Here is a 26,796-nt window from a genome sequence, read left to right as displayed (position 1 = left end):
CAAGTACAAGACCTGAGTACTTCTACTTTACTCAAGTACAAGACCTGAGTACTTCTACTTTACTCAAGTACAAGACCTGAGTACTTCTACTTTACTCAAGTACAAGATCTGAGTACTTCTACTTTACTCAAGTACAACATCTGAGTACTTCTACTTTTACTCAAGTACAAGATCTGAGTACTTCTACTTTACTCAAGTACAAGATCTGAGTACTTCTACTTTACTCAAGTACAAGATCTGAGTACTTCTACTTTACTCAAGTAACATTTTGAATGCAGGACTGTTCCTGTACCACAGTATTCCTTGACTCACTTTAAGAACATAGTATTTGTACTCAGCGTTGGGAGTACCTGCTCTGTGATCCTCTCAGGGAATGTGAGGCTCTCTGTAAGCTTTTATGACTCATGTTTAAGAAGAGAATCAGAGAAACTGACAGAGAGCCACGCTCTGTTCACTATGTCTCAGGAGTGAAGGCTCCATGAGGTGTTTAATGATACAAGTATGACTCTGAAAACACAATTAACCTCCTCCTGCCTAATCAGTGAAGAATCAGTAATTGCAGAGGGAACCGTGGATGAGTTGGCTTAACATTGCCCGTCCGGATGCAGGGTGTTTATTCAACATGCTGCTGCCACTGATCACCGTCTGTTCGCTTTGGCACAGTCTGCAGACGTCCAGACTAGCACCCAGAGGAAGCTCAGGACGCCGGCTTTCTCCTGCAAAACGCGTCTCCTCAATCAGGATGTCCAACACCACCTATAGGTTCATTCAACCATGAAGAGACGGGCTCAGAACAGCCAGAATCCTGCAGGTAGCTCTGAAACCAGACAGGAGGAACTGCTACTGTGTTAGCTTTAAAAACGCCTACACTTCACTTCCAACTGATACAACAGAAACACACCTGTTGCTGGAGGACAGCAGATCAGACTGAAGACGCACCTGTCTCCTATTCACCTTTTGCTAAACGCACCAAACCTCCTCTGTTGTACGGAGCACTAAAGTGGATTTGGTTTGAGGTGAAGCTAAAGCAGTAGCATGAATCTGATTGGGCCTTACAGACAGGAAGTGAACCTGCCGGATGAGTTGGTTTCGTCGTGGTTACAAGGTGTGATGGACACAGGTGTGATGGATACAGGTGTGATGGACACAGGTGTGATGGATACAGGTGTGATGGACACAGGTTGTGATGGATACAGGTGTGATGGACCCACAGGTGTGATGAACACGGTGTGATGGACACAGGTGTGATGGACACAGGTGTGATGGATTACAGACCAGTGTGATGCAAACACAGGTGTGATGGACACAGGTGTTATGGATACAGGTGTGAGGACACAGGTGTGATGAACAAGGTGTGATGGATACAGGTTGTGAGAACACAGGTGTGTGGATACAGGTGTGATGGACACAGGTGTGATGAACACCGGTGTGATGGATACAGGTGTGATGGACACAGGTGTGATGAACACAGGTGCGATGGACACAGGTGTGATGGACACAGGTGTGATGAACACAGGTGTGATGGATACAGGTGTGATGGACACAGGTGTGATGGATACAGGTGTGATGGACACAGGTGTGATGGACACAGGTGTGATGACACAGGTGTGATGGACACAGGTGTGATGAACACAGGTGTGATGGACACAGGTGTGATGAACACCGGTGTGATGGATACAGGTGTGATGGACACAGGTGTGATGGATACAGGTGTGATGGATACAGGTGTGATGGACACAGGTGTGATGAACACAGGTGTGATGGACACAGGTGTGATGGACACAGGTGTGATGACACAGGTGTGATGGATACAGGTGTGATGACACAGGTGTGATGAACACAGGTGTGATGACACAGGTGTGATGGATACAGGTGTGATGGAAACAGGTGTGATGGACACAGGTGTGATGGATACAGGTGTGATGGATACAGGTGTGATGGACACAGGTGTGATGAACACAGGTGTGATGGACACAGGTGTGATGGATACAGGTGTGATGGACACAGGTGTGATGGATACAGGTGTGATGGACACAGGTGTGATGAACACAGGTGTGATGAACACAGGTGTGATGGATACAGGTGTGATGGACACAGGTGTGATGAACACAGGTGTGATGGACACAGGTGTGATGGATACAGGTGTGATGGACACAGGTGCGATGGATACAGGTGTGATGGACACAGGTGTGATGAACACAGGTGTGATGGACACAGGTGTGATGGATACAGGTGTGATGGATACAGGTGTGATGGACACAGGTGTGATGGACACAGGTGTGATGGATACAGGTGTGATGGATACAGGTGTGATGGATACAGGTGTGATGGACACAGGTGTGATGGACACAGGTGTGATGGATACAGGTGTCTTCACTGACGGGGGGCTTTTGTTTTGAAATAACTACCGATTTTCTGGTAATTGATTATAAAAACAACAATCTGTTGAATCGACGGTTCAGACTGTTTTGGAAGTTAATGATTCACTGATTCTGTTGAATCGTCCTTGGGCCACCAACGCATACAGATCCGTTACATCACAGTCCCAGATGAAACTCGCAAGACCCCTGAGTCTGTCACCGAAAGTCCATCATCTGTTAAGTAATGATTACACTGCATTAAGGTCATTATTCTCAATCCCAGGGATCAAGTGAAACGTGGCCAAAAGCAAGTAACATTATGACCTCACTACGTGGGTCGATGTCTTCCAGCTGGTGGTGTTCAGGTGTAACATGAAACACATCATCTCCTATCAACAATGTCCAATTACTGCAGAAATCATTTCCCCTCACTGGCTTGCATCGGAGAACCAGAGGTCTTACTATCAGCAGATCTATCTTGCATGAGGCTTTATTGGCATCTCAGAGCTAAAAACACAAGGGGGGGAAGAAGGCTTTCAGCAGGCTTCACACTGCATGCAACAAGATGTTTGTCTCCTCGTTATTTACTCGTTAAGCACCAGCTGACACAAGACAGTTTGCTGGCTAGTCCATCTCTTCTCCCCTTTGGCACATATCTTAGCTAGAGACAGGACGTTTGTGGCTTTGCTTATTATGCTGAAGGTTGATCATTCTCTCAGAGCTCAGGGGACTGGGGGACAGGTCTTCAGGTTGGCAAATGTCCCCGTCCTTAACTTAATTTATAATCCTCCAGTGCCACCAGGTCCAGCTATAGTCTATTCTACTCAGATACCCCTATCTGCACACATGCTCTCTGGTCCTCTCTTATCTGTCCATGAGTCACCCTAAATCTTGGGTCCGAGGTTCTTCCATTCATAGATTGAGCTCTGTTTATTTGTCCTCAGGACAGGGTTACGTAAAACAAGCTTTCCAAACACAGTAATGTTATCTGAGTCCAGTTTTGGTTCAAATAGCATTTCCAGTACTTTCTATAGGTCTTCCTCTCATGTCTCAGAGACAAGTTGTTCCAAGAAATACATTCCTGAACCATTGCTTCTCTGAAGCTGTGGGAGATCTCCACTCTTTCATTCTGCTGGGATGTTCCCTGATAACACTGAAACTACAGTTCGGTTGTGAGCGGATTATTCATCTAACCTCGAAAACAAAGTAGTAGTCCTAAGAAATATGAAAAGGATCAGCAGACTCATCACCACACCCTCCAGCGTTAACCATCCCCTTGACTGTGAGACTTTACTGGTTTTAAAAAGAGGATCTTCTTTAACAAGATATTTTGTAGAGCTACAGCCACAGGAGCTGCTGTCCCAAATAAAAACAATGTAGTCGTTTTTTAGGGTTTCGTAACTTCATGCCTTTTTGCCGCCGACCACTGTCCCACCCTTTACTGGGAATACTGGCCCAATCATCATCAAGACAGAAGGGATAATAATAAGGATGACTCACAGGGTGCACTCTCCATAACTTCTCCACAACATCCAACTACCTTTCCATGACTGAATCTCAGCGGGATCACTGACAATGGAACATTGTAACGCTAAGTAAAATGAGATCTGAAACATAAAGGGCCTTTGGAAAACAAATCTGTTTCTTTAGCTGCCAGCTTAGGGAACCCGGAGATGTTGAGTACCCCAAAGTGTGATGTAGGGGTCCCCAGCCTCCATAAAAAGCTGGATGCTAAACTGCGTATGTTGGGTAATTTGGACAATTAGCATAAGGAAACAATAGCTCTGTTGTGATTGGTCAACCGCTTAGAGATGTCCCGCCCCGTAGCCTATCAAGTACAATGTCAATAGCCAATAGGGGCGCAAGGGTTCCATAGTGATGTCACGGTGTTCCGCGACTTTGTGTTTTAGCCTCTACAGGCCTTTTACAACCCTAAATAGAATATATATATATACACACACACTGCCTGGCCAAAAAACAGATCCCCAGCCTGTGGGGGCAGGGCTATGATCTGGGGTTGCAGCAGTTGGTCTGGTCTAGGTTCAGCAACCCAAAGAATGAGGTCAGCTGACTCCCTGAATATCCTGAAGGACCAGGTTATTCCATCCATGGATCTCTTCTCCCCTGATGGAGCCGGCATGTTCCAAGAGGACAATGCCAGGATCCATCGGGCTCAGACTGTGAGAGAGTGGTTCAGGGAGCATGAGACATCATTTCACACATGGATCGGCCCCCCCAGAGTCCAGACCTGAACCCAATGGAGAATCTTTGGGATGTGCTGGAGAAGACTTTGCACAGTGGTCTGAATCTCCGTCATCAACACAAGATCAAAAATAAATGTTGAGACAGAAATAAATGTTGAGACGTTGCAGAAGCTCGTGGAAACGATGCCACAGAGAATGCGTGCCCTGAAGCTGAAGGCGGTCCAACAGGTATTAGAGTTCCTTCTCTGGACCCTTCAGAGGATCCCTGGCAGACTTCAGATGGCCTGTACATGTGCCTTCTTCAGCAGGGGACCTTGAGGCGCTGCAGGATTTTAATCCATTACAGCGCAGTGTGTTACCAGTAGTGTTCTTGGTGACTGTGGTCCCAGCTGCCTTCAGATCATTAACCAGTCCCTCCTGTAGTTCTTGGCGGACCCCTCACCTTTCTCAGGATCATTGATCGTGGAGCCCCAGACAGAGGGAGATTGATGGTCCTTTTGTGCCTCTTCCATCTTCTAATAATCAGACCAGGTGTCTCTCTCCCACCAGGCTGCTGCTGCTGGTCTTGTCTTTTTTTATTTTATTTATTTGTTTATTTGAAAAGGGACAGTGCACATTAATTAACATTCTCAATGTAAACATACACTAAAAACGTAAATGTGCCGGAGTTAGCCAAAGCTAATTTTCGTCCGTAGTCCCCCGGCAGGTCAACACATCATCAAACACATTACAAAAGAGTAAAGACAGAATAAATACAAATGGCCTAGAATGAATTAAGACAGCTATTAATGAGTGCAGTTTTGATTGTTTTTAATCCATCTCTTAAGTGTTGTTTTAAATAACTGATAGCTGGTGCTGTCTCTGATTTTGTGTGGAAGGCAGTTCCAATAATTTGAGGCCCGAACTGAGAAGACTGTTTGGCTAAATTTACTATGTCTGTACTGTACAACACAGTCTCCCCTGGTGGCTGCCCTAGTTGCCCTGCCACTGCTGCTCTTCTGTTGAACAAATTCATCCAGTGGAGGAGGTGCAAGCCCATGTAATATTTTAAAAATAAGACAGGCATCTAGGTAATGTAAAAAACTGTCAAAGCTAAATAAATTATATTTTGTAATGATATGACAGTGGTGGTAACTGATAGGTTTTTGATCTAGTGTTTTTAAAGTTTGCTTATAGAGGGTTTCTATTGGTTTAAGAGTTGTCATGTTTGCTTGGGACCAGCTTGTGTAGCAGTATGATATGTGAGAAAAGATCATGGCATGCATAAAAAGTTTAGCTGCCTCTGTTGTTAAGTATGGCCTTATATGTCTAAAATTAGCCAGATTATATCTGATGGTATTAGCCACCTTTTTAACATGCTTTTTAAAAGTTAAGTTAGAATCTAGTCTTCTGTCCCAGTCTTGTCCCTGATGTCCTTAGACATTAGTTCCACCATGATCACAGACCGGTCTCTGGTCCTCGGTGGAGAGGTTGTAACTGATGTATTGACTGTGGACAGGTGTCCTTTATCCAGGTGACTTCAGGAGTACTTTCTTAAAGCCATAGGACTTCTTTAACCGGTCCGTGGGAGCCAGAATCCTTGTTGGTTGCAAGGGGATCAAATAATTATTTCCCCCAGTTAAACACAAATCAATTAATACAAATAGTAAATTTCTTTTTGATATTCTGTCTCTGTGGAAATAAACCTATCATGAAAATGATGGACTGTTCATTTCTTTGTAAGTGGGTAAACTGACTAAATTGGCAGGGGATATATGTATATACACATATATATATACACATATATATATACATATATATATATGTGTATATATATATATATATGTATATATATATATATATATATACACATATATATATATATGTGTATATACACATATATATATATATGTGTATATATATATGTGTATATACACATATATATATACACATATATATATACATATATATATATGTGTATATATATATATATATGTATATATATATATATATATATACACATATATATATATATGTGTATATACACATATATATATATATGTGTATATATATATATGTGTATATACACATATATATATATACACATATATATATATGTGTATATACACATATATATATATGTATATATATATATATATATATACACATATATATATATGTATATATATATGTGTATATATATATGTGTATATACATATATATATATATACATATATATATATATGTGTATATACACATATATATATATGTGTATATACACATATATATATATATGTGTATATACACATATATATATATATGTGTATATACACATATATATATACACATATATATGTATGTGTATATATATATATGTGTATATATATATATACACATATATATATACACATATATATATGTGTATATGTGTATATATATATACATATATATATATACACATACATATATATATACACATATATATATACATATATATATACACATATATATATATGTATATATATATGTGTATATATATATGTATATGTGTATATACACATATACATATATATATATGTATATGTGTATATACACATATATATATGTATATACACATATACATATATATATGTGTATATATATATATATGTGTATATGTATATACATATATATATATGTATATACACATATATATATATGTATATGTATATGTATATAATGTAAAAGCCTATAAAACCTACACTGAAAAACAACATTGGATCAACTAAATTTGATAATCGATCACACAAAACATTTTGACGTTGACTCAATGAAAGTTCATTTCTTCACATTAATCTGTATATTTGAACTCCAGCAAATCTATTATCTGATGATGAAGTAAACCAATTATTTTATGTTATCCTAATTAAAAACAGTGAGTTGAACCTCAAATAATTAATTCAATTCAAAACCATTTCTAAACTAACTCAAACCATTTCTAAAAACTGTTCCCACTCGTTTAAAATGTGTGCAGACACAGCTGAGTAGTACCAAACAGGAAAGAATAGCACCGTCAAACAACCAATCACAGCAGTGTTTCTCCGGCTAGCTCTGTCCAATCACAGACAAGAAGTGTTCTCCCTAAACGAATACCCTTTCTGTAATCTTTGAAATGTTGAAGTGTTTTGTGAAATGTTGTTTTGACTTGCACTTCAGGGCCACCGTACTACTACAATGAAAAGCAGTCAAACTGTAAGTGCAACTTTTGAACACCAAAACCTTTTCTGCACATTAGTCTGTGATTCTTGGTCTTCGAAATTCAGCAGACACAATAATACGCCAACATCTTATGCAAAAGAACTCTGCACATGTTGAGTAAACTCTTCCTACATGTGCAAACTCCAAACCCTAACATTTATACAATTATACAAAACTTTGGTTTTTAGAAACACTATCGATTAAGAACATCCGTGAATGCAATCAAGTGAGTGAGTGCAACAAATGGTCTACTCTGGGATGTACAGCTGGGTTCTCAGTCTATTCACTTTTGGGGTCATCTTGTTTCCCTCAAGCTCCATCAGGACGTTTTGCACAAACTCAAAAGTGGATTGCAGTTCTTTCGGATATTTTAGGTTCAGTGTGTATATGAGCAGAAGAGCATGGCAAAAGCTGTCGCAACCGAGGACAAGTCGGTGAGGACCTCTGTTCCTTCGATGAGAACCTTGACGTCTTTGGTTGGATGAAACTGATCGTCTTTCCCAGTGACAAAGATTGCCATTGTTGCCTGCTCAACTTCTTCAGCCTCCTTTTCCTGCATATCATGCAAAAAAAGGGGGAAATGCATGAGGACCACAGAATTCAGTTCAACAGGCCTAAGGCCCAAAAGTTTACCCAATTTGCTGCTACTTTTACAAATACAAGACTATAATGGATAGATGAAAGGAAGTTCTCCGTTTAGTCTGATGGTGGCCCATGAGTTAAGCTCAGGAGGTCGTAAAAAAGGACTAGTTTTTTAACCAAGCCGTTATTTGCATGGATAACTGAGGAAAAAGGAGATACAAGAGATACCTTTGACCTGAACAGTAAAGCGGCTCTGCTCGATGTGTCAACATCGATTGAATACAACATGTTTGCAAGAGCCCAATTTGAAGGGTGGCCTGATTATAACGAAAACCTTCATGAGATAGGTTTAAAAACTAAAACAACTTACCACAAGCAATGAACATTGACAGGAGAATCCACATGGAAGAACAGCAGGAATAGACGGCTGCTTCCCTGATGTTTCAAAGACAAAACCTCTCATTAGTCTTTAATTAGACATCAAAGGGTCTAACAATAACATCATTGACATGTCAAACATTACATCTGTTACTCATAAGCTATACTTTAGGAGAGTGGTCAACATTTTGGCTCAATATAAAAAGGTATACAGGGTTGTAAACTAACATTACCGGCCAGGGTTAGACGAGCCCTTGTAACATTACATCCATACTAAACACAAGGTAGTCAGGAGGAAGAGGAAGAGGAGGAGGAGGAGGAGGAGGAGGAATACTTTATTAATCCCATACAGGGACATTTCTTTCCCCACTCTGTAGTAGGGGGGGGGGGGGATAATCATCAAGTTCAAAATTTCAACACACCCATTTGGGATTGATTAACACTATCAATACAAGAACTTTGACACCAAAAGTAACTCTGTATCTTGAAAATGAAAAAAAGAACCCAAAAGTGGCATTTTCTGCACATTCCACCTGGTATGCATACGCTGTTCTTACTGTTTGCCTATATACTGTTGAATAAATGCTTTCAAACCCATTTGATATTTAATAAACACTATTAATTTTTAGCTGTTCTTTGTATGCATTCACTATTCTTACACTCTGCCAATACTAAAAGACTAAACTCATTTGGAAATGTTTTATTTCAAATACAAAACAGTTCATTCATTCTTATTCAGTCACATTGACAAGGAAAGAACTTGAACTGGTCAGTCTTAAGTAGCACCTTACATTTTTCTTAGCCTTTCAAGACTTTCTTGGAATTTTGCATATTCCAGTGTGGTTCGGTCACTCCTCTTGCCTAGGTACGCCATGAGAGCATCTCCAAACTCCTGTGCTGTTTTCATCCTCCTCTTCCCACTGGGCAGTGTCACCTGGATTCTGAAGATAGGATCGACTTTAGGCAGAAGCGTGGTGCTTTCTCTGGCAAACTGAACCTCAAGCTTCATCCTCTGCAGCTTTGCGTTGTTGTTCAGACTTTCATCCACAAGGAACTTTTCAACTTCCCCACTGTCAGTGAAGGGGCCACCTCTAGATTTCAGTGTGTCCAGCATGTCTAGTCTCTTCCTCTCCTTTCTTTGAGCCATCTCCTGTTTCTCGTCTGCCCCACTCTCGAATTTCGCCTTCATGAGTTTACTCCAGTTGAGTTCAACCTCTCTTTTTGCTTGGGTTGCTGCCTTGAAACCTCTGAAGGACGGAATCTGTCCATCCCTAAGCTCCTGGCTCTTCTGTAAAATGATTGACCTCACTTCAGTGTGCCTAGCTTCTTCAGTCTGTAGTCCACCTTGCCACATTGTCTCTCCATCCCAATGTTGTGCACAGGGGTGCCATCAATGTTACTAGCCTGTTCACTGACAGGGTAGTCCATTGGGAAGGTCTCCTCATCAATCCCATAGTCCCTCCTCTGCCTGGCCAGGACAGTCTTCAGATGGGGCTGCTTGAGATCTGTCAGCTTCTTCACTTCATCCAAGTGTCCAGCAGCCACGTCTGACACTGAGTTCAGGACCTCTTCCGTGTAGGTCTTCTTTACGCTACTGAAAAGCTTGTCAGACACTACAGGATACTCAGGTGTTGTGAACGTAGTGTAGTTGTCGCTGATTGGCTGGCCCAAGCCTGTATGCAGTCCATTGTAGAACTCCCTGAACTGAGTATGGGTAGCATCTTTCTCTTTGGTTCTGGCATAGAAGGGCTCCACCAAGTGCACACCCAGGCAGGCAAACACCAAAAGGGCCACTTTGAGGTAGGGAAACTCCATCACTTCTCTGACGAAGCAGGCCAGGCGGTTGTTTATGTGAGGGTTCTGGCTCAGGAACTCTGTCAGATGGCCAAAGTGGTATATTAGGACAGCTGCTGCCCTGGAGAGACATCCAAACCTGCTGTCTTTGTAGGAAAACAGCACACTGGATACCTGCCTTTGCTCAAGGAAGAGGAGGAATTCCCTGTAGCGGTTCCAGGGTTTGTTGCACTGCCGAGTGTTCTTCACTGGTCACTGTACGCTCTGAATAGGGGCATGCTGTAGTTAGCGGTAGCTTTTATGGCCTACTCAGTCAGTCACAGCCAGACATCCTCAGGCTAAAGTTTCCTATAAGCAACGTTACCCTTTCTTACCTGAGCTAAGGGACGCCAGTAGCGTTAGCCATTGAGGACTCAAAGGGCTAAAGGCTAAAGCTAATGTCTGAACAAAGCATGTTAGCATTAGCTTGTACAGGCTATCGGCAGACGGTCGAAGTCACGGCCAGAGTCAACTAAGATATACTCAGACTAACGTTTCCGGTATGCAAAATATATAATTGTATCCTTACCATTATCAACTTTGATCGTTTTCCAAGTGTCAAAGGCTGGATAGAGGCGGTTGTGTTACCTGCACCGAACTGCGAAAGACAGCGATTGTACCGCCAGAACATTCTGTGACGTCTCATTGATGCGCATGCGCAAACGAAGAGCGATATAATAAAGCTACTGACCAAATGAATGATTTCAGTTTCGATGTCGTTCTGTCAGTTTATATTCTATCAATATAAAACATTAGGCTCAACCATAAATGTAAATTAGGGAGATTAGTTTAAACCATCAAACTATTAATTTGCAATTATTGGAGTGAGAATAAACACATTAAATGAATAACGGCTATGTTTTACTGTTTTCAGTGCAGAAAGCAGAAGAGGGGTCCTTTAAAAGTGGAAAGCAACCAGACTGCCCCCCCAGCTTAATCCTCCTCTTTCAGTGTTGAGGTTTAAAATAACAGGATTATTTCCCCGGTGTTTTAATTGCAGGTTGAGAAAAAAAAGAATATTCTGTGTTTCCTGGACATTAGCGACTGCAGGAAGATAAACCTCCAAATCCGAATGAAACTGATGCTCTGGAAACCTTTACATCCTGTTTCACATGCAGCTCAGGTTTCAGACGCAGGAAAACAAATCTTCTTGCTCCAAAAATATAAATAAGAAACAGTTTGGTTTTATAATCGTCACCGAGGAGGAAACATTAAGTCCTTAATGAGAAAATAAAGCCTGCTGTGCTGATGAGGAATTTAATAGAGTCTAATTAAAAAAAGGCAGGAAAATAATGTGTTTAATCAGGATAATCAAAATCAACCCCAACAAATGTACATTATTGTTCTGGGTTTCAAATTATGAATACATGAATATACTTTTTAGTTTGAAATTGTGAAGAATCTTGTTCTATGAAATGTTACGTTCTCTCAAAGTTTTTATTTCCTGCTTTTAAAGTGTTTCTCGACTTTGAATGCTTTGTGAAATATTACGTCTTTGAAATGTTTTTATTTGAAAAGTCGTCCTGTTTTGTGAAGTGTTTCAAAATGACCCCAAAAACATTCTCAAAAATGCTTAAAAACCAAAAACTGAGGAAAAACCACAACAACAAAATCCAGAAAATAAAGGAAAAGTATCACAAAGAAACAAAGAAAGACCACAGAGGACAAAGAAAGACCACAGAGGGACAAAGAAAGACCACAGAGAGACAAAGAAAGACCACAGAGGACAAAGAAAGACCACAGAGAGACAAAGAAAGACCACAGAGAGACAAAGAAAGACCACAGAGAGACAAAGAAAGACCACAGAGAGACAAAGAAAGACCACAGAGAGACAAAGAAAGACCACAGAGAGACAAAGAAAGACCACAGGAGACAAAGAAAGACCACAGAGAGACAAAGAAAGACCACAGAGAGACAAAGAAAGACCACAGAGAGACAAAGAAAGACCACAGGAGACAAAGAAAGACCACAGAGAGACAAAGAAAGACCACAGGAGACAAAGAAAGACCACAGAGAGACAAAGAAAGACCACAGGAGACAAAGAAAGACCACAGGAGACAAAGAAAGACCACAGAGAGACAAAGAAAGACCACAGAGGGACAAAGAAAGACCACAGAGAGACAAAGAAAGACCACAAGAAACAAAGAAAGACCACAGAGAGACAAAGAAAGACCACAGAGGGACAAAGAAAGACCACAGAGAGACAAAGAAAGACCACAGAGAGACAAAGAAAGACCACAGAGAGACAAAGAAAGACCACAGAGGGACAAAGAAAGACCACAGAGGGACAAAGAAAGACCACAGAGAGACAAAGAAAGACCACAAGAGACAAACCCTTAAACCTAAACCTCTATCTGCCCAGCAACAAGGTTACCGTGGCGACCTGCTGCAGCACAGGCTCATTCAGGATGGGCGAGGCAGCTGTTTGAGCCGCTTAAAGACACTGTGTTTTGTTTTTGTCAATCACTTGGATATATTGAACACATCGGGACAATGCTGACTCATTCTGCTGCTGAAATCTTCTTAAATCCTGTAAAAAGAGAGAGTATTATGGGATTTAGAGCTGGTTTAAGGTCTTTCCTTCAGGAGGTTTTATAGCCCCCTTCCACTCAGTGATGATTTCCCCACTCTGAATGCTCTGTCACACACACTACAAACCCTGAAAGTCTTGAGAATTGTCTAAACTTTAAATGCTATTTCTACGTTACAGTATGGGGAGTCAGTATGACCCCAAATGTGGGTGATTTGAGCGCTGGTCAGGGGGGTTTCCCATTCAGTTTATGGGGAAAGGTGTGTGCGGCTCCTCAGTCTCACACAGTATTAGTAGTACAGCACATAGTGTTTCTGTAGACTGATGGGAACCCCCATGGGAAGATCAGAGGCTGTGAATGATCACAGGATTGACTCTTTAATATCTGTGAAAGGCCTGCAGCTGCTTACTTAATGGGTGAGCAGCTGATCAGCTCATGTCGTCATTAACGAAGCGAGGAAATATTCACTGCTTCATCAGCAGCTCCCAACGCTGCTGATTAATTCATCAAACTCTCCAATCAATGCATCCCTCAGGGATCCTCCGCTGGGTATTACACACTCCTCAGATTTACAGTACACACACCAGGGTTCATTAATATCAGATACACTGTCCTCTTACGCAACCAGAGGTGGGAAGAAACATACATTTACTTAAGTACAATTTACAGATACCTGTACTTTACTTGAGTATTTCAATTTAATGCTTCTGTGTACTTTTACTCCACTACATGTACTTAATCCCTTTAGTTCACCTGCAGTAAATCCAGCAGCTACCCTGCAGTATACAAAGCCATTCAAACTAGCTGCACCTTTACCAGCTCTGAGAACACTTTACTGATCAATCATTATAAAACATATCAGAGATATTATTCTGAAATGGACCAATCAGACAATGACTACTTTTACTGTCGCTACTTTAAGTACATTTAGAGGAGAGTACTTTCTACTTTCACTGGAGGAACATTTAGAATACTTTCACTGTGACAGAGTATTCCTACACTCTGGTACTTCTACTTTACTCAAGTACAAGATCTGAGTACTTCTACTTTACTCAAGTACAAGACCTGAGTACTTCTACTTTACTCAAGTACAAGACCTGAGTACTTCTACTTTACTCAAGTACAAGACCTGAGTACTTCTATTTTACTCAAGTACAAGACCTGAGTACTTCTATTTTACTCAAGTACAAGACCTGAGTACTTCTACTTTACTCAAGTACAAGATCTGAGTACTTCTACTTTACTCAAGTACAAGACCTGAGTACTTCTACTTTACTCAAGTACAAGACCTGAGTACTTCTACTTTACTCAAGTACAAGACCTGAGTACTTCTATTTTACTCAAGTACAAGACCTGAGTACTTCTACTTTACTCAAGTACAAGACCTGAGTACTTCTACTTTACTCAAGAACAAGATCTGAGTACTTCTACTTTACTCAAGTACAAGACCTGAGTACTTCTACTTTACTCAAGTACAAGACCTGAGTACTTCTATTTTACTCAAGTACAAGATCTGAGTACTTCTACTTTACTCAAGTACAAGACCTGAGTACTTCTACTTTACTCAAGTACAAGACCTGAGTACTTCTACTTTACTCAAGTACAAGACCTGAGTACTTCTACTTTACTCAAGTACAAGACCTGAGTACTTCTACTTTACTCAAGTACAAGATCTGAGTACTTCTACTTTACTCAAGTACAAGACCTGAGTACTTCTACTTTACTCAAGTACAAGACCTGAGTACTTCTACTTTACTCAAGTACAAGATCTGAGTACTTCTACTTTACTCAAGTACAAGACCTGAGTACTTCTACTTTTACTGTCGCTACTTTAAGTACATTTTGATGAGAGTACTTTCAAAGAGACACACTCGTCTCTTAAATGCACGTTTCTGTATTAGTTGTGACTCAGATCTGTTTTTCAGCTTGTGTGTTTGTCGCCCGTCGACCATCTGTCAGCCTCGCTGTGACGCACAGACACACACACACACACACACACACACACACACACACACACACACACACACACACACACACACACACACACACACACACACACACACACACACACACACACACACACACACACACACACACACACACACACACAGAAATTCAGGCTAATATTAGATTTCTATATGACCGTCTGCACAGAAGCAGCTTAACGTCAAAACCCTTTCCTTCCTGATCTGCTTCTGAGAGTCGTCCGTGCATTAGGGAAACGGATTCACAGCCTAGAGGACAGTTTGATTTATTCCGTTGTATTGAAAGCATTTTCTGCATGAAATGTTGAAGTAAGGTTTGCATATTTTTCGACATAAACTACTGTATTTTATGAAATCAGTTTTCAAATTAAAAGTATTTTCTAATCAAACTATTGGAGACAGCAGCAGAGAGGTTTGAGGTTTTAGAGAAAATATTTGAATGATTTTTGTGTTGGTTTTTGTACCTGGAAAAAAACCACACCTTCAAAATAAAGTTTGATCCAACAGGAAGTTTTATTTATTTTACAAAATAAGAGCGCAGACTGATAAAAGAGCTCGTACAGAAGGCAGGAAGTTAAATCTACACTTCGGTTTCATTACGACAACTTTCAACAACTTAGAAAATATAGAAGAGCTCTGATCACACAGAGACACACAACCTGCAGCGGTAAAAAAACAGACGTCAACAAGCCAGGAGAATCTGCACGGTAAAACCAAATATATTGGTGTTGATGTTTTCTACCATTTCACAGGAGATTGGGAAAGTCAAATAGTTGAGTTTCATTTTCAAACATTGACTATCGTGAACATCTGTAACGAGTTCTGGGGATTTCCAGAACTCGTTACAGATGTTCAAATGTTTCCAGTCACGATTTTATAACTAAAAATGTAGTTTTACTTTGAAAAACCACACTATTTAAGAAACCACAAAACAACTGAATTTACAGTCAGGTTTTTTTACAGGCTGTAAAAAATGTCAGTTTGATAATAAAATAAAATGCATATTAAAAACAAAAGACTCTTAAAGGGTACAAAACTGCAGCGACAGAGCGCTCTACGTAAACAGCTTAGAGTAAGGCAAGGACGAGGAGGAGCAGGAGGAGGAGGAGGAGGAGGAGGAGGAGGAAGATGGCTGAAAGGTAGACGGCAGAATTAAAGGGTTCAGACGCTGAAACTACGAGACAAGTGAACGCATCGCTAAGAAACTGGCATCAGTCTGAAGCGTTTTTTACATCAACGACGTCTATCCATGAAATGAAATGAAATGTATTTTTCTTTTTGAAATTAATAAACCAATAAAAGTATGGAAGGTCAGAGAGGACAAGATCAAACAATTAAAAATGTGAACTATTTCATTGTTATTATTTTCTGCAAATATCTAACGATTCATTTTGAAATAAAATGTAAGAAAATGAAATCTGAGAATTTAATGTATTAAGTTGAAAGGTATAGTTTTGGTAAATGACATGTAATGATATAAAGAGTAAGATACAGTTGATATTATTATATATATCTTTAAATGTATTCTCCCAATCTGAATATCAACATGTTATTGCATTCTTGATATTGAATACAATTTATTAGTTCATTTAAGCGATTACAGTTGACAGAAATGATAGGCTAAGGGGCGGGACAGCTCGAAGCGGTTGACCAATCACAACAGAGGCGGCCAGCTAACCAATCAGAGCAGACTGAGCAGTATGAGAAGAATAACGGGCTTTCTGAACATTAAAGCATGGATGAACATTACATGTCCCAGTAAATGACTGTTTTTATTGAGTCTCCTGTCGTGTGTTTCCTGCGTTCGATGTTCGCAGAGTTTAAGTGACGTCTCATTTTCTCTGAGTCTCTCCGGTTTACCTCGAGGGATTCTTTTCTCTGTCGTCTCATGGATTTAAAAAGTAACAAACTGGAAAATCATGTTTCTCTCGTCACAGTCTCTCCGTGTTAAATCCAGCTGTCCCTGTGTGTTCCTGCAGGTAAAGGATTAGTCGCTGTCGTCGTGGGAAAGTAATGTAAGAACAGATAAACAAATACACCTGAGTGTCCCCATAAAGTCCTCTAATAAATAAAATATGAACTTATATTTGTCCATGGGAAGTGACTCCCTGACAATACAAACTGTTCTTTGTCCCTGCAATATAAGAGCAAATAAACCTTTCTAAAACCAAAACATCCCAGCTTGTATCTTTAACAGGTTTCTTAACTTCAGTGTGTCCAGACGAAGGTAAGATTAAATATACCCCAATAAAATAAAAAATAAGTCCCTCATAAAAAACTTCCTCTGCCTTATTTGTCTGCAATGAAGGTGAGTCCATACATTATAGGTGTCTAAACATATCTCGATCCCCACAATGTAGGTGAATAAGAATGTATTTGGTCCCCACAATGTCGGTATATAAACAGTGTCCCTGCCCTGAAACACATGCACATACCTGTCCAACACCTTAAATAAAAGCCCACATTTCCCTCCTGCAGGTCTGACAGCAGAGTAATGAGAGTTTCAGAGATAACTCGGAGAGGAACGCCTTCCTCTTTATTGCTCTTTCTTTCTCTATCCAGTATTTCTCTTCTTTATATTCTCCTGAAACACGAAGGCATCTCACCGTCAGTCGGAGGAGTGAAATACATTTAAAGAAATGTCAGAGTGAGGAGAGGACGGATAAGAGAGGCAGATAAAGTGAATTAAGGTGCGTTTGAGATTAGAAAGGTGAAGACATCCGGGGAGACGGGAAGAGGGTTTGGCAGTGAGCTGCTGAGAGAGAGTGTGTGTGTGTGTGTGTGTGTGTGTGTGTGTGTGTGTGTGTGTGTGTGTGTGTGTGTGTGTGTGTGTGTGTGTGTGTGTTTTGTGGAGAAATGAAGTGCATTAACTCATGCATTATTCAACATTTTGAGAAAATTGAAAGGTGAGCTTTGGTTCCAACTTGGGGAAAATGTCTTTCATAAAAAAGTGATGCTGACTTTTTAAAATCCCAATTCAAAGATTTCCCCTCCTTATAGTAACGCGACTGAAAAGAGAGAAAGGGTGAAGCTTGGATTGGACAAACGAGTTCTAACCACTGACTCTTTGGGCTTTTTACACAAATTGTTTAAGATGCCTACTGAAATGGGTCCAAATTGGTACAGATATGATCTCCAATTGTGGACAAAATTTGTGAAAAAGGAAAAGAGATTTGGACCAAATTTTGAGCGAGTGATTGAGTTTAGAGACAAACCGATCTTAAATTAAGAAATGCATTTTCTTTGACAAAATGGGAGAAACTCTTTAAGAAGTTGAGTCCCTTTTGGGGGAAATTTTCTGATTCAATTTTGGAGAAAAGAACCAGGATTGTTCAAAACGGTTGGTGTTTTTCTCCTAACTCGCCGATACAGAAGCTCCATCGCTGATCCCAAAGAAACCCTGAAGCTTTCTGAAGCTCAGCAGGAGACTCCAAGGCGCTGAGATTAAAACCCAGTGAAATAAAACTCAGAGAGAGTGACGATTTAAAATGAATCTGCATCAGTGAGGATCTCAGTCGTCCTGCTGAGCCTTTCACCCCCCCCCCCACCCGCCCCAAACCTTTCACAAGTTTCTGCACAAAAAGAAAAGTTCCAACCATAAATGTAAAAATAAATCAAGTGCAGTCAGGTGTGATCCATCGAGGACAGAAATAAAGAAATAAAATGATCCGTGTTTCGATGCTTCCCTCCGGCTGGGGGGGCTCAATCTGAGGGTTAAGACCCCCACCCGGGCCGTGAGGTAAAGGAACCTGAAATGAATCCAGGAAACGAAGGAAACTGATGGCGTGTCGTCCCCGTGATATGGCCTCCGATTCCAGCGCCTTGATGCAAACAGGAAGTGACCAGGCTGCGGCCCCAGGCAGATTCTCCTCCTCTCGGGGGGGGGGTTTGATGGCAGACCTCCGCCTACCGTGAACCTGTGACTACGAGTTTTCTTCAGGACCTCTGAAGGCCTCTGCAGCTGCAAGAACAAAACAGAAACACAAACATAAAAACGTCTGCAGCCGATTCAAGCGGTGGCTTCTTTAATGAAGGGCATGTTGATGTGACGGCTGCAGATTCAGATTCCAAATCAGCCTGGGTCTCTCTCTGGATCAAATGTCCCGCTCACAATAAAAGCCCAAGACATAAACATGGACTCAACCCTTCCAGCTAGTTCAGGGAACTGTCAGCAGGTAGAATACTCCAAAGCGCCCGGGAGACAATAGTCCTTCTGAAGCTATTCGACTATTCAGCCACAACGTCGGGTGCAAATAGCATCTGCCTATGTGAGGGGCGAAGCACTCTCACACACACATGAAGCGCTCTCACACACACACACACACACACACACATACACACACACACACACACACACACACACACACATGAAATGCTCTCACACACACATGAAACACTCTGTGTCTGTGTGTGAGAGGGATCTCAGTGTGTGTGTGTGTGTGTGTGTGTGAGAGAGAGAGAGAGAGAGAGAGAGAGAGAGAGAGAGAGAGAGAGAGAGAGAGAGAGAGAGGGATCTCAGTGTGTTGTATGTGAGAGCACTTCATGTGTGTGTGTGTGAGAGCGCTTCATATGTGTGTGTGTGAGAGCGCTTCATGTGTGTGTGTGAGAGCGCTTCATGTGTGTGTGTGAGAGCGCTTCATATGTGTGTGTGTGAGAGCGCTTCGTGTGTGTGTGTATGTGAGAGCACTTCATGTGTGTGTGTGAGAGCGCTTCATGTGTGTGTGTGTGTGTGTGTGTGTGTGTGTGTGTGAGAGCGCTTCATGTGTGTGTGTGTGAGAGCGCTTCGTGTGTGTGTGTGAACGGTATTTCTGAACAATGTCCCTAACAGCCCCCCTTCTTCCTAATCCGCTACATCTCCAGAACATTTTGTGAACATTTTCTTCCAAACACACCTTGGAAGGCTTTGGGACCTTCGCTGGACTTTAAATTCACACAGGCCTGACTGAATGATGCTCTGATGCAGACCTACCTTTGGCACTGGAGAGTCATTTTGGGGGAACTGGACCACCCAAAATCAAGCTCATGGTTGTTGGTTTTGTGTCAGAAAAATATCGCTTCTCCACGATGTCCTTGGCGGTAATCGGTCTCCGGACCTTCAGATCTGTGTTTCCATCATCAGAAACAGTCTGGTCCTCGCTCAGTAAAACCCCTCAGTGTCCTCGTCACAAGTTCTGTTAACACGAGTCAACTTTGAGGACGGAAAGTAAAAAGTAAATAAAAAAGAGATTCTGTGGTGAGGAGCAGCAACCCCAACGCGCTGCCTGGCAGGCAGTCTGATAAGGTGTAGAAACCACAGAGAAACCTCCCTCAGAGTGTTCCTGCAGGAGGAGCACAGTGGGGGGGCGCTAATGACTGGATCTGGGCAAAAGATCACAGCAACATGTCTTCAGAAAGGACAGTTCAAATCATCCTAATATTCCACTTCTGTTTTGTGGAATGGAATTCTTTCTGGAATATTCCTCATTATGTTATTTCATAAGCAGGTCCTTCACTGACACGTTTTCAAATATACACCAAACGTCGCACGTGCAGAACAGAGAATGATCTGCTCGTGTGAGGAACATAATTAGTGAAACCCTGATTAAATAGTGTCTGTATCTTTGGATGCTGTGTTTTAGTTTTTTGCCCGGATGTTCTGCCTGCCAGGCAGACTGAGACGACGGTCGGACAGGAAGCAGAAACACCAGGCGCACGTTTCTCGGACAACACACTCTGTTTTGTTTCCAGAACAATAAAGTTTACTTGTAGTTTGAGTCGAGTTTAAGGTGTGAGAGGCAGAAATCATTATTTTGGTCAGCGATGTCTTGCCCCTGAAGACAGAGCAAAGATAACGGCTGTCTTTGCATCAAATTGGCGATAAGTTGAATCTTAAATTGTAAAAGTGTTTCAGGTCCTGGGAATAAAGTATTTTGGCCTCCAGATCTCCGTGTTATCTTCCTGATCGTGCGCCGTGTTTCTGCTCGACGCCGCCTCAGTTTACCGGTGTTGCCTCAGCGCCGCTGCCCCTCACGCCGCCTGTCAGGAAATCCGGTAGTCGAAGGTGTCCTTCTCCATGTAGTCGGTCCAGGTGGAGGATGGCATGCTCCGGTACGGGTCCAGAAGAATCCGGAAGCAGCGCACGATCAGCAGGCCGAGGAAGATGAAGAGGATCAGGACGAAGACGAAGGCGGCGCGCTGTTCGAGCGACAGGAAGGAGGCGGAGGAGGAGGAGGAGGAGGAGGAAGAGGAGGAGATGTCCGACTCTGATGCTGAGAAGGTGCTGCTGTACAGGTCGTCGGCCATCTTGGTTCAGACGATCCTGCAGAGAAACAAGATTCAAATAAATGAATAAAATATGCCGAAATCAAGAAGACATTTCTCTTTATTTGTATTATAGTGAAGCCAATATTCACTTTTCCATTCCGCCTGGCTTTGACATCCAAAGAAACAGAAACGACGAATCTTAAAGCCCCGAAAGATTTCTTTAGGATGCTTTATTGGTGTTGACCCCCCCCCCCCCCCCCCCCACCCAGACAACAGGATAAATAAAGTATTTTGTTTCTTATAAATAAAACAGGTCTAAAAAATCCAATTATGAAGTAAAAGTAATTTTAAAAAAGTCGGAAAAAAGTGAAAATCTAGGAGGAGGCCGGAGCCTGAAGGCATCGCGTTATGAAAGCAGAGGCCGGAGCCTGAAGGCATCGCGTTATGAAAGCAGAGGGCGGAACCTGAAGGCATCGCGTTAAGAAAGCAGAGGCTGTAGCCTGAAGGCATCATGTTACGAAAGCAGAGGCTGTAGCCTGAAGGCATCATGTTACGAAAGCAGAGGCCGGAGCCTGAAGGCATCGCGTTACGAAAGCAGAGGCTGTAGCCTGCAGGCATCGCGTTACGAAAGCAGAGGCCGGAGCCTGAAGGCATCGCGTTACGAAAACAGAGGCCGGAGCCTGAAGGCATCGTGTTACGAAAACAGAGGCCGGAGCCTGAAGGCATCGCATTACGAAAACAGAGGCCGGAGCCTGAAGGCATCGCGTTACGAAAGCAGAGGCCGGAGCTGAAGGCATCGCGTTACGAAAACAGAGGCCGGAGCCTGAAGGCATCGTTGTATGAAAAGGTTCTGCAGGAAGAGAGGAGCTGCAGGATCTGGAAGAAGAAGTGGGGGGGGGGGGGGGTCAGAGACATTACCATTCACCAGATTTGACTGGATTAAAAACAGCTTCATGAAGACATAGATTTCTAAAAGACCATCAGCACCATCAGCACCATCAGCACCATCAGAACCATCAGAACGCGTTCTATCCATCCACCCACCCATCTGATGGCTCTGATGGTTCTGGTAGTTCTAATGGTTCTGATGGTTCTGATAGTTCTGATAGTTCTGATGTTTCTGATGGCTCTGATGGCTCTGATGGCTCTGATGGTTCTGATGGTTCTGATGGCTCTGATGGTTCTGATGGTTCTGATTTGAGATGCACACATTTCCAAAAGCTACTGATCTCTCTCTCTGATTCTAAACACAGCCCAAGTGGAACACTAACATATCTACAGTGTGGTTCTGAGCCCGAGTGGAACACTAACATATCTACAGTGTGGTTCTGAGCCCGAGTGGAACACTAACATATCTACAGTGTGGTTCTGAGCCCGAGTGGAACACTAACATATCTACAGTGTGGTTCTGAGCCCGAGTGGAACACTAACATATCTACAGTGTGGTTCTGAGCCCGAGTGGAACACTAACATATCTACAGTGTGGTTCTGAGCCCGAGTGGAACACTAACATATCTACAGTATGGTTCTGAGCCCGAGTGGAACACTAACATATCTACAGTGTGGTTCTGGTTCTGTTGTTGTTGTCCTTTGTTTGTTTGATGACAGTCAGTTGTTGATTCCATGCAGACGTTGATACAGCTGTCTCAGCTGATGGATATCACACTCATTCAGAACCACTTAGACATGTTGGTGGTCCGGACCTTTGCTTGAGGACATTTCCTCTAACTGGACCTGGTTGAGTTTTAGTGGAATACCCCTGCCGTAGAGCATCTGGTGAGGAAGGGGTTTTCTCCACACTCATCTGAATTGAAACTCGTGCTGCCTTCAGGTTCAGGAACAGCTCGTAGATCCAGTCAGAGTGTCTTCTCAGACGGGTCTAACTCTAATCAGCCTTCAGACTTTAAACTCAGCTTGAGGAACAGACTGTAGAAGCCAGACATGTGGACTCGAGTCACATGACTTGGACTCGAGTCAGACTCGAGTCATGATTTTAATGACTTCAGACTTGACTTGATCAAATTCGGCATGACTTACGACTCGACTTGGACTTGAATACTATTAACTCGAGACTTGACTCGGACTTTGCCTCTTTTACTTGTAATGACTTGACATGCCTCGAGTCAAAAGCTAAATTTCCTGATCATGGACATCCTTCCCTGCAATGCGAACCTGCGAAGCCCCAAAGACCGCAAAGTGAGAGAGCCGGCAGGCAAGTGCGAGCAATGCAATCATGTGGTGGATTTTGGCCTTTTTGGATTGGATCAGGGACCTAACCAGCGTGATTGGATAATCCCCGGGTTTCCCCTCATTAATATTCACGATTTCCCCGGATTTCATCTACGGAAAAGATGCAATTGTGCCACGGAAGGGAAGCCTAGTCGAGAGCTGTCCGTCTGGTCTGCGTCTCTCTCAGTTGCAATTGGCAGGTTTAAGATCCAGATTAGGTTCATGGTTGTGAATTATCTATGTAAATCGACTCTATAGATAACACGTTCATTCTACATGTTGAATGATGATAGCGTAATACAAATATAGGCTATACATACAATGACAGAACTGCCGTGGGCTATATGTTATCCGTATCCTTTGTTAAAGTTAATGTTCAATAGCTCTATGCCAATGGGAACAACAGAACGTGCGCATTACATATGGACCAATGCGACACGTTCATTACGGCCGTGGACCGATAAACACTCAGTACCGTACGCACACCAACCGGCATTTGCGTGTTTAACACCTTGTTTAACACCGTGTTTAACACCGTGTTAAACACTGGCGTTACCGCCGCTTCACTTAAATAATGAACAACTGCTTTTAATGACGACCTTGGCCGAGATCTTAACGTGCTGTTCATGCGTTTCCCATGAATAGCCTACTACTATAACTCGGAGCGGAGCAGGATATAATGCGCATGTGCGACGTTGCTAGGCAACGTGTACAAAGGCTGGGGGGGGTGGGGGGGGATGCCCCCAGACCCCCCTACAACGGTTTAGTTTGTCACCTTTTTCAGCCCTTCTGAGTTTGCAGGTATGTACACAAATAACTAAGATTAGGGAGGTGTACTCTGTCTCTCTCTCTGTCTGTCTGTCTCTCAAGCGCCTACCCCCAGCACCTTTCATTGTGTGTTAGTCATGCTGCTTAATTGTTATGCAGATTAAACATTGTTTTATTGAAATATTAGGTTTCTTTGTGATTTAAGCAAAATGTTGACCTACTGTAACTGGCATCCACTGAAGCATCAATGCCAGTTACATGCATCCACACAGTCCATGCCTCACTAGTCAAGGCGCTTTACCAACTTTAGGATGACAGTGGTGCCTTCCGTGCTCATACATTTCTAACCCACCATTCACACACAATACTTTGAAGGTCTTTGGGCGCATGCGTATATACAGATATATAAAATATATGCATAGTTTAATCTGTATGTATAAAAAAATACTGAAGATTAGGTTGATATGTTGAAATTGTGTGATCGTTAGTCTGATAATGGCATTATTAAGTGAAGAGTACATGATGACTTGTTCAGGACTCGAAGAAGCTTGGGACTTGGACTTGGACTCGACTTGGCTTTGGTGTTACTTGGACTTGGACTTGACTTGCCCTTCTCTGTCTTTACTTGGGACTTGACTTGGACTTGACTGCTGAGACTTGGGACTTACTTGGGACTTGCCAAACAGTGACTTGGTCCCACCCTCTGGTAGAAGCATTTAAATCCAGCAGAGCTTTTAATCTCCTGGTGGGAAGCTTCTCTCTTTGTGTGTTTGCAGAAAACAAAACGCCGCCCACAGCCTGCCGGCGTGAGAGCAGCGCTTAGAAAGAGTCTGAAAACGTATCAAACTGCTTCATGAAGACGAAGACCTCTGGAGGAATCTGCGGGGAGACCATGTCCCCGACAAACACTTAAGGATTACATCGTCACCTAATCTAGGTCGGATTTAATTAAAAAGGCCCTGTTGTTCTTCTATGCCCCCCCCCCCCCCGTAGTTTTATAGGTGTTAGTGCATGCAAATGGTGTCCAGAGGCCAAAATGACATCACTGTGGAACACTCGCTTCCATTGGCTAGCTCTCCAACACATTGTAGGTGATTTTAGGCTAAGGGGCGGGACATCTCTCATCTCTAAGCAGTGGACCAATCACAGCAGAGCCGGGTTATAAAGAGTTCTGATGAGGGGATTGATTTCAGTTTGTTGGGACTGAAAATACTGCTGACTAATGAAATGATGTTTAGTTTAAATCTAAATTATAATGCATACAAGCACACACACACACACACACACACTCACTCACGCGCGCGCACACACACACACACACACACACACACACACACACACACACACACACACACACACACACACACACACACACACACACACACACACACACACACACACACACACACACACACACACACACACACACACACACACACACACACACACACACACACACACACACAGAGCTTTGTATTGACCTCTCCTGTTTTCTTGTCTTCCATCTGTCACTTTAACATCGACCAGTCTGGAAAATGTGTGTGTGTTGGTTTTCTGCCCACACAAACACACACACACACACACACACACACACACACACACACACACACACACACACACACACACACACACACACACACACACACACACACACACACACACACACACACACACACCACCGCCCACACACTGTTCTTGCAGCAGTGACTTGTTTTTCTCAGGCAGACAGCAACAGGTTTCAGCAGGAAGCTAAGATTAGATGGAGGGAGTGAGTGTGTGTGTGTGTGTGTGTGTGTGTGTGTGTGTGTGTGTGTGTGTGTGTGTGTGTGTGTGTGTGTGTGTGTGTGTGTGTGTGTGTGTGCTTTAGTCTGTTAATTATAACTGTGCACTGTTCCTGCCCTCTTTATCAACACACAGAAATCAGTTTCATGTTGGGACACCGTGATGATTATGGTCTGCTTCTCGTGGGAAAACTATTAGTTTGCTTTGTCGTCATGGTTACAATAAGAACCCAGAGGTCAGGCCGATAAAAAAGGAACCCGTAAAGACGGAGAGGTCTTCATGTCATCGGACAGTGACATACCTGCTGTTTCCTCACAGTAAAATAAAACATGAGTGATGATGATGATGATGATGATGATGATGATGATGATGATGATGATGATGATGGGTCTCCAAACAGATCCTGGCTCTGTCTAACAGCTGCATGAAGATCAGCATCATGGCCCATAACCAGAGTACTGTCAGCATGGCAGATTACAAAACCAAGAAGACAAGAACAAAAAGCTTCAACGCCGTTCAGTCGCTTTTTCCTTTTTGCAAACAAACATCATGACAGCTTTGGAGATATTCCCTGAGTGCCCATCAAGCTGCTGGAGCCTCGCAGGTCTCCGAACAGTTGAGGGGATCAGGACATGACCACAAAGACACAAAGAGACCCTAGCAGACTGTAGAGAGAGAAGGACCC

General features: G+C 42.5%; 1 protein-coding gene and 1 long non-coding RNA gene across 4 annotated transcripts in view; both read right to left on the bottom strand.

Moving 5' to 3' along the window:
• Positions 1-7,744: 7,744 nt before the first annotated feature.
• Positions 7,745-11,212, bottom strand: LOC134874900 (uncharacterized). The gene is made up of 3 exons (XR_010167139.1): positions 11,103-11,212; positions 8,733-8,797; positions 7,745-8,333 (listed from the first exon to the last, which is right to left on the bottom strand). It is a non-coding gene; the product is annotated as an uncharacterized LOC134874900 (long non-coding RNA).
• Positions 11,213-17,934: 6,722 nt separating this feature from the next.
• The window catches only part of LOC134874898 (cortexin-3-like), a 16,327-nt gene continuing 7,465 nt past the window's right edge, over positions 17,935-26,796 (bottom strand). The window contains exons 2-4 of one of the 3 annotated variants that reach the window (XM_063899161.1): positions 21,070-21,387; positions 20,059-20,260; positions 17,935-19,050 (exon numbers count right to left, since the gene is read on the bottom strand). In XM_063899161.1, coding sequence (XP_063755231.1) covers positions 21,108-21,371 — 264 coding nt within the window. In that variant the 5' untranslated portion in view covers positions 21,372-21,387 and the 3' untranslated portion in view covers positions 17,935-19,050; positions 20,059-20,260; positions 21,070-21,107. Of the gene's footprint in view, positions 19,051-20,058; positions 21,388-21,481; positions 21,572-26,796 lie in introns of those variants that run through there. The other 2 variants (XM_063899159.1, XM_063899158.1) reach the window with 2 other exon arrangements.

Source organism: Eleginops maclovinus, chromosome 13, assembly GCF_036324505.1.
Source record: "Eleginops maclovinus isolate JMC-PN-2008 ecotype Puerto Natales chromosome 13, JC_Emac_rtc_rv5, whole genome shotgun sequence".
Classification (NCBI taxonomy): Eukaryota; Metazoa; Chordata; class Actinopteri; order Perciformes; family Eleginopidae; genus Eleginops; species Eleginops maclovinus.
Note: the sequence above shows the minus strand (reverse complement) of the source record. Positions and strands in the feature narration are given on the sequence as shown.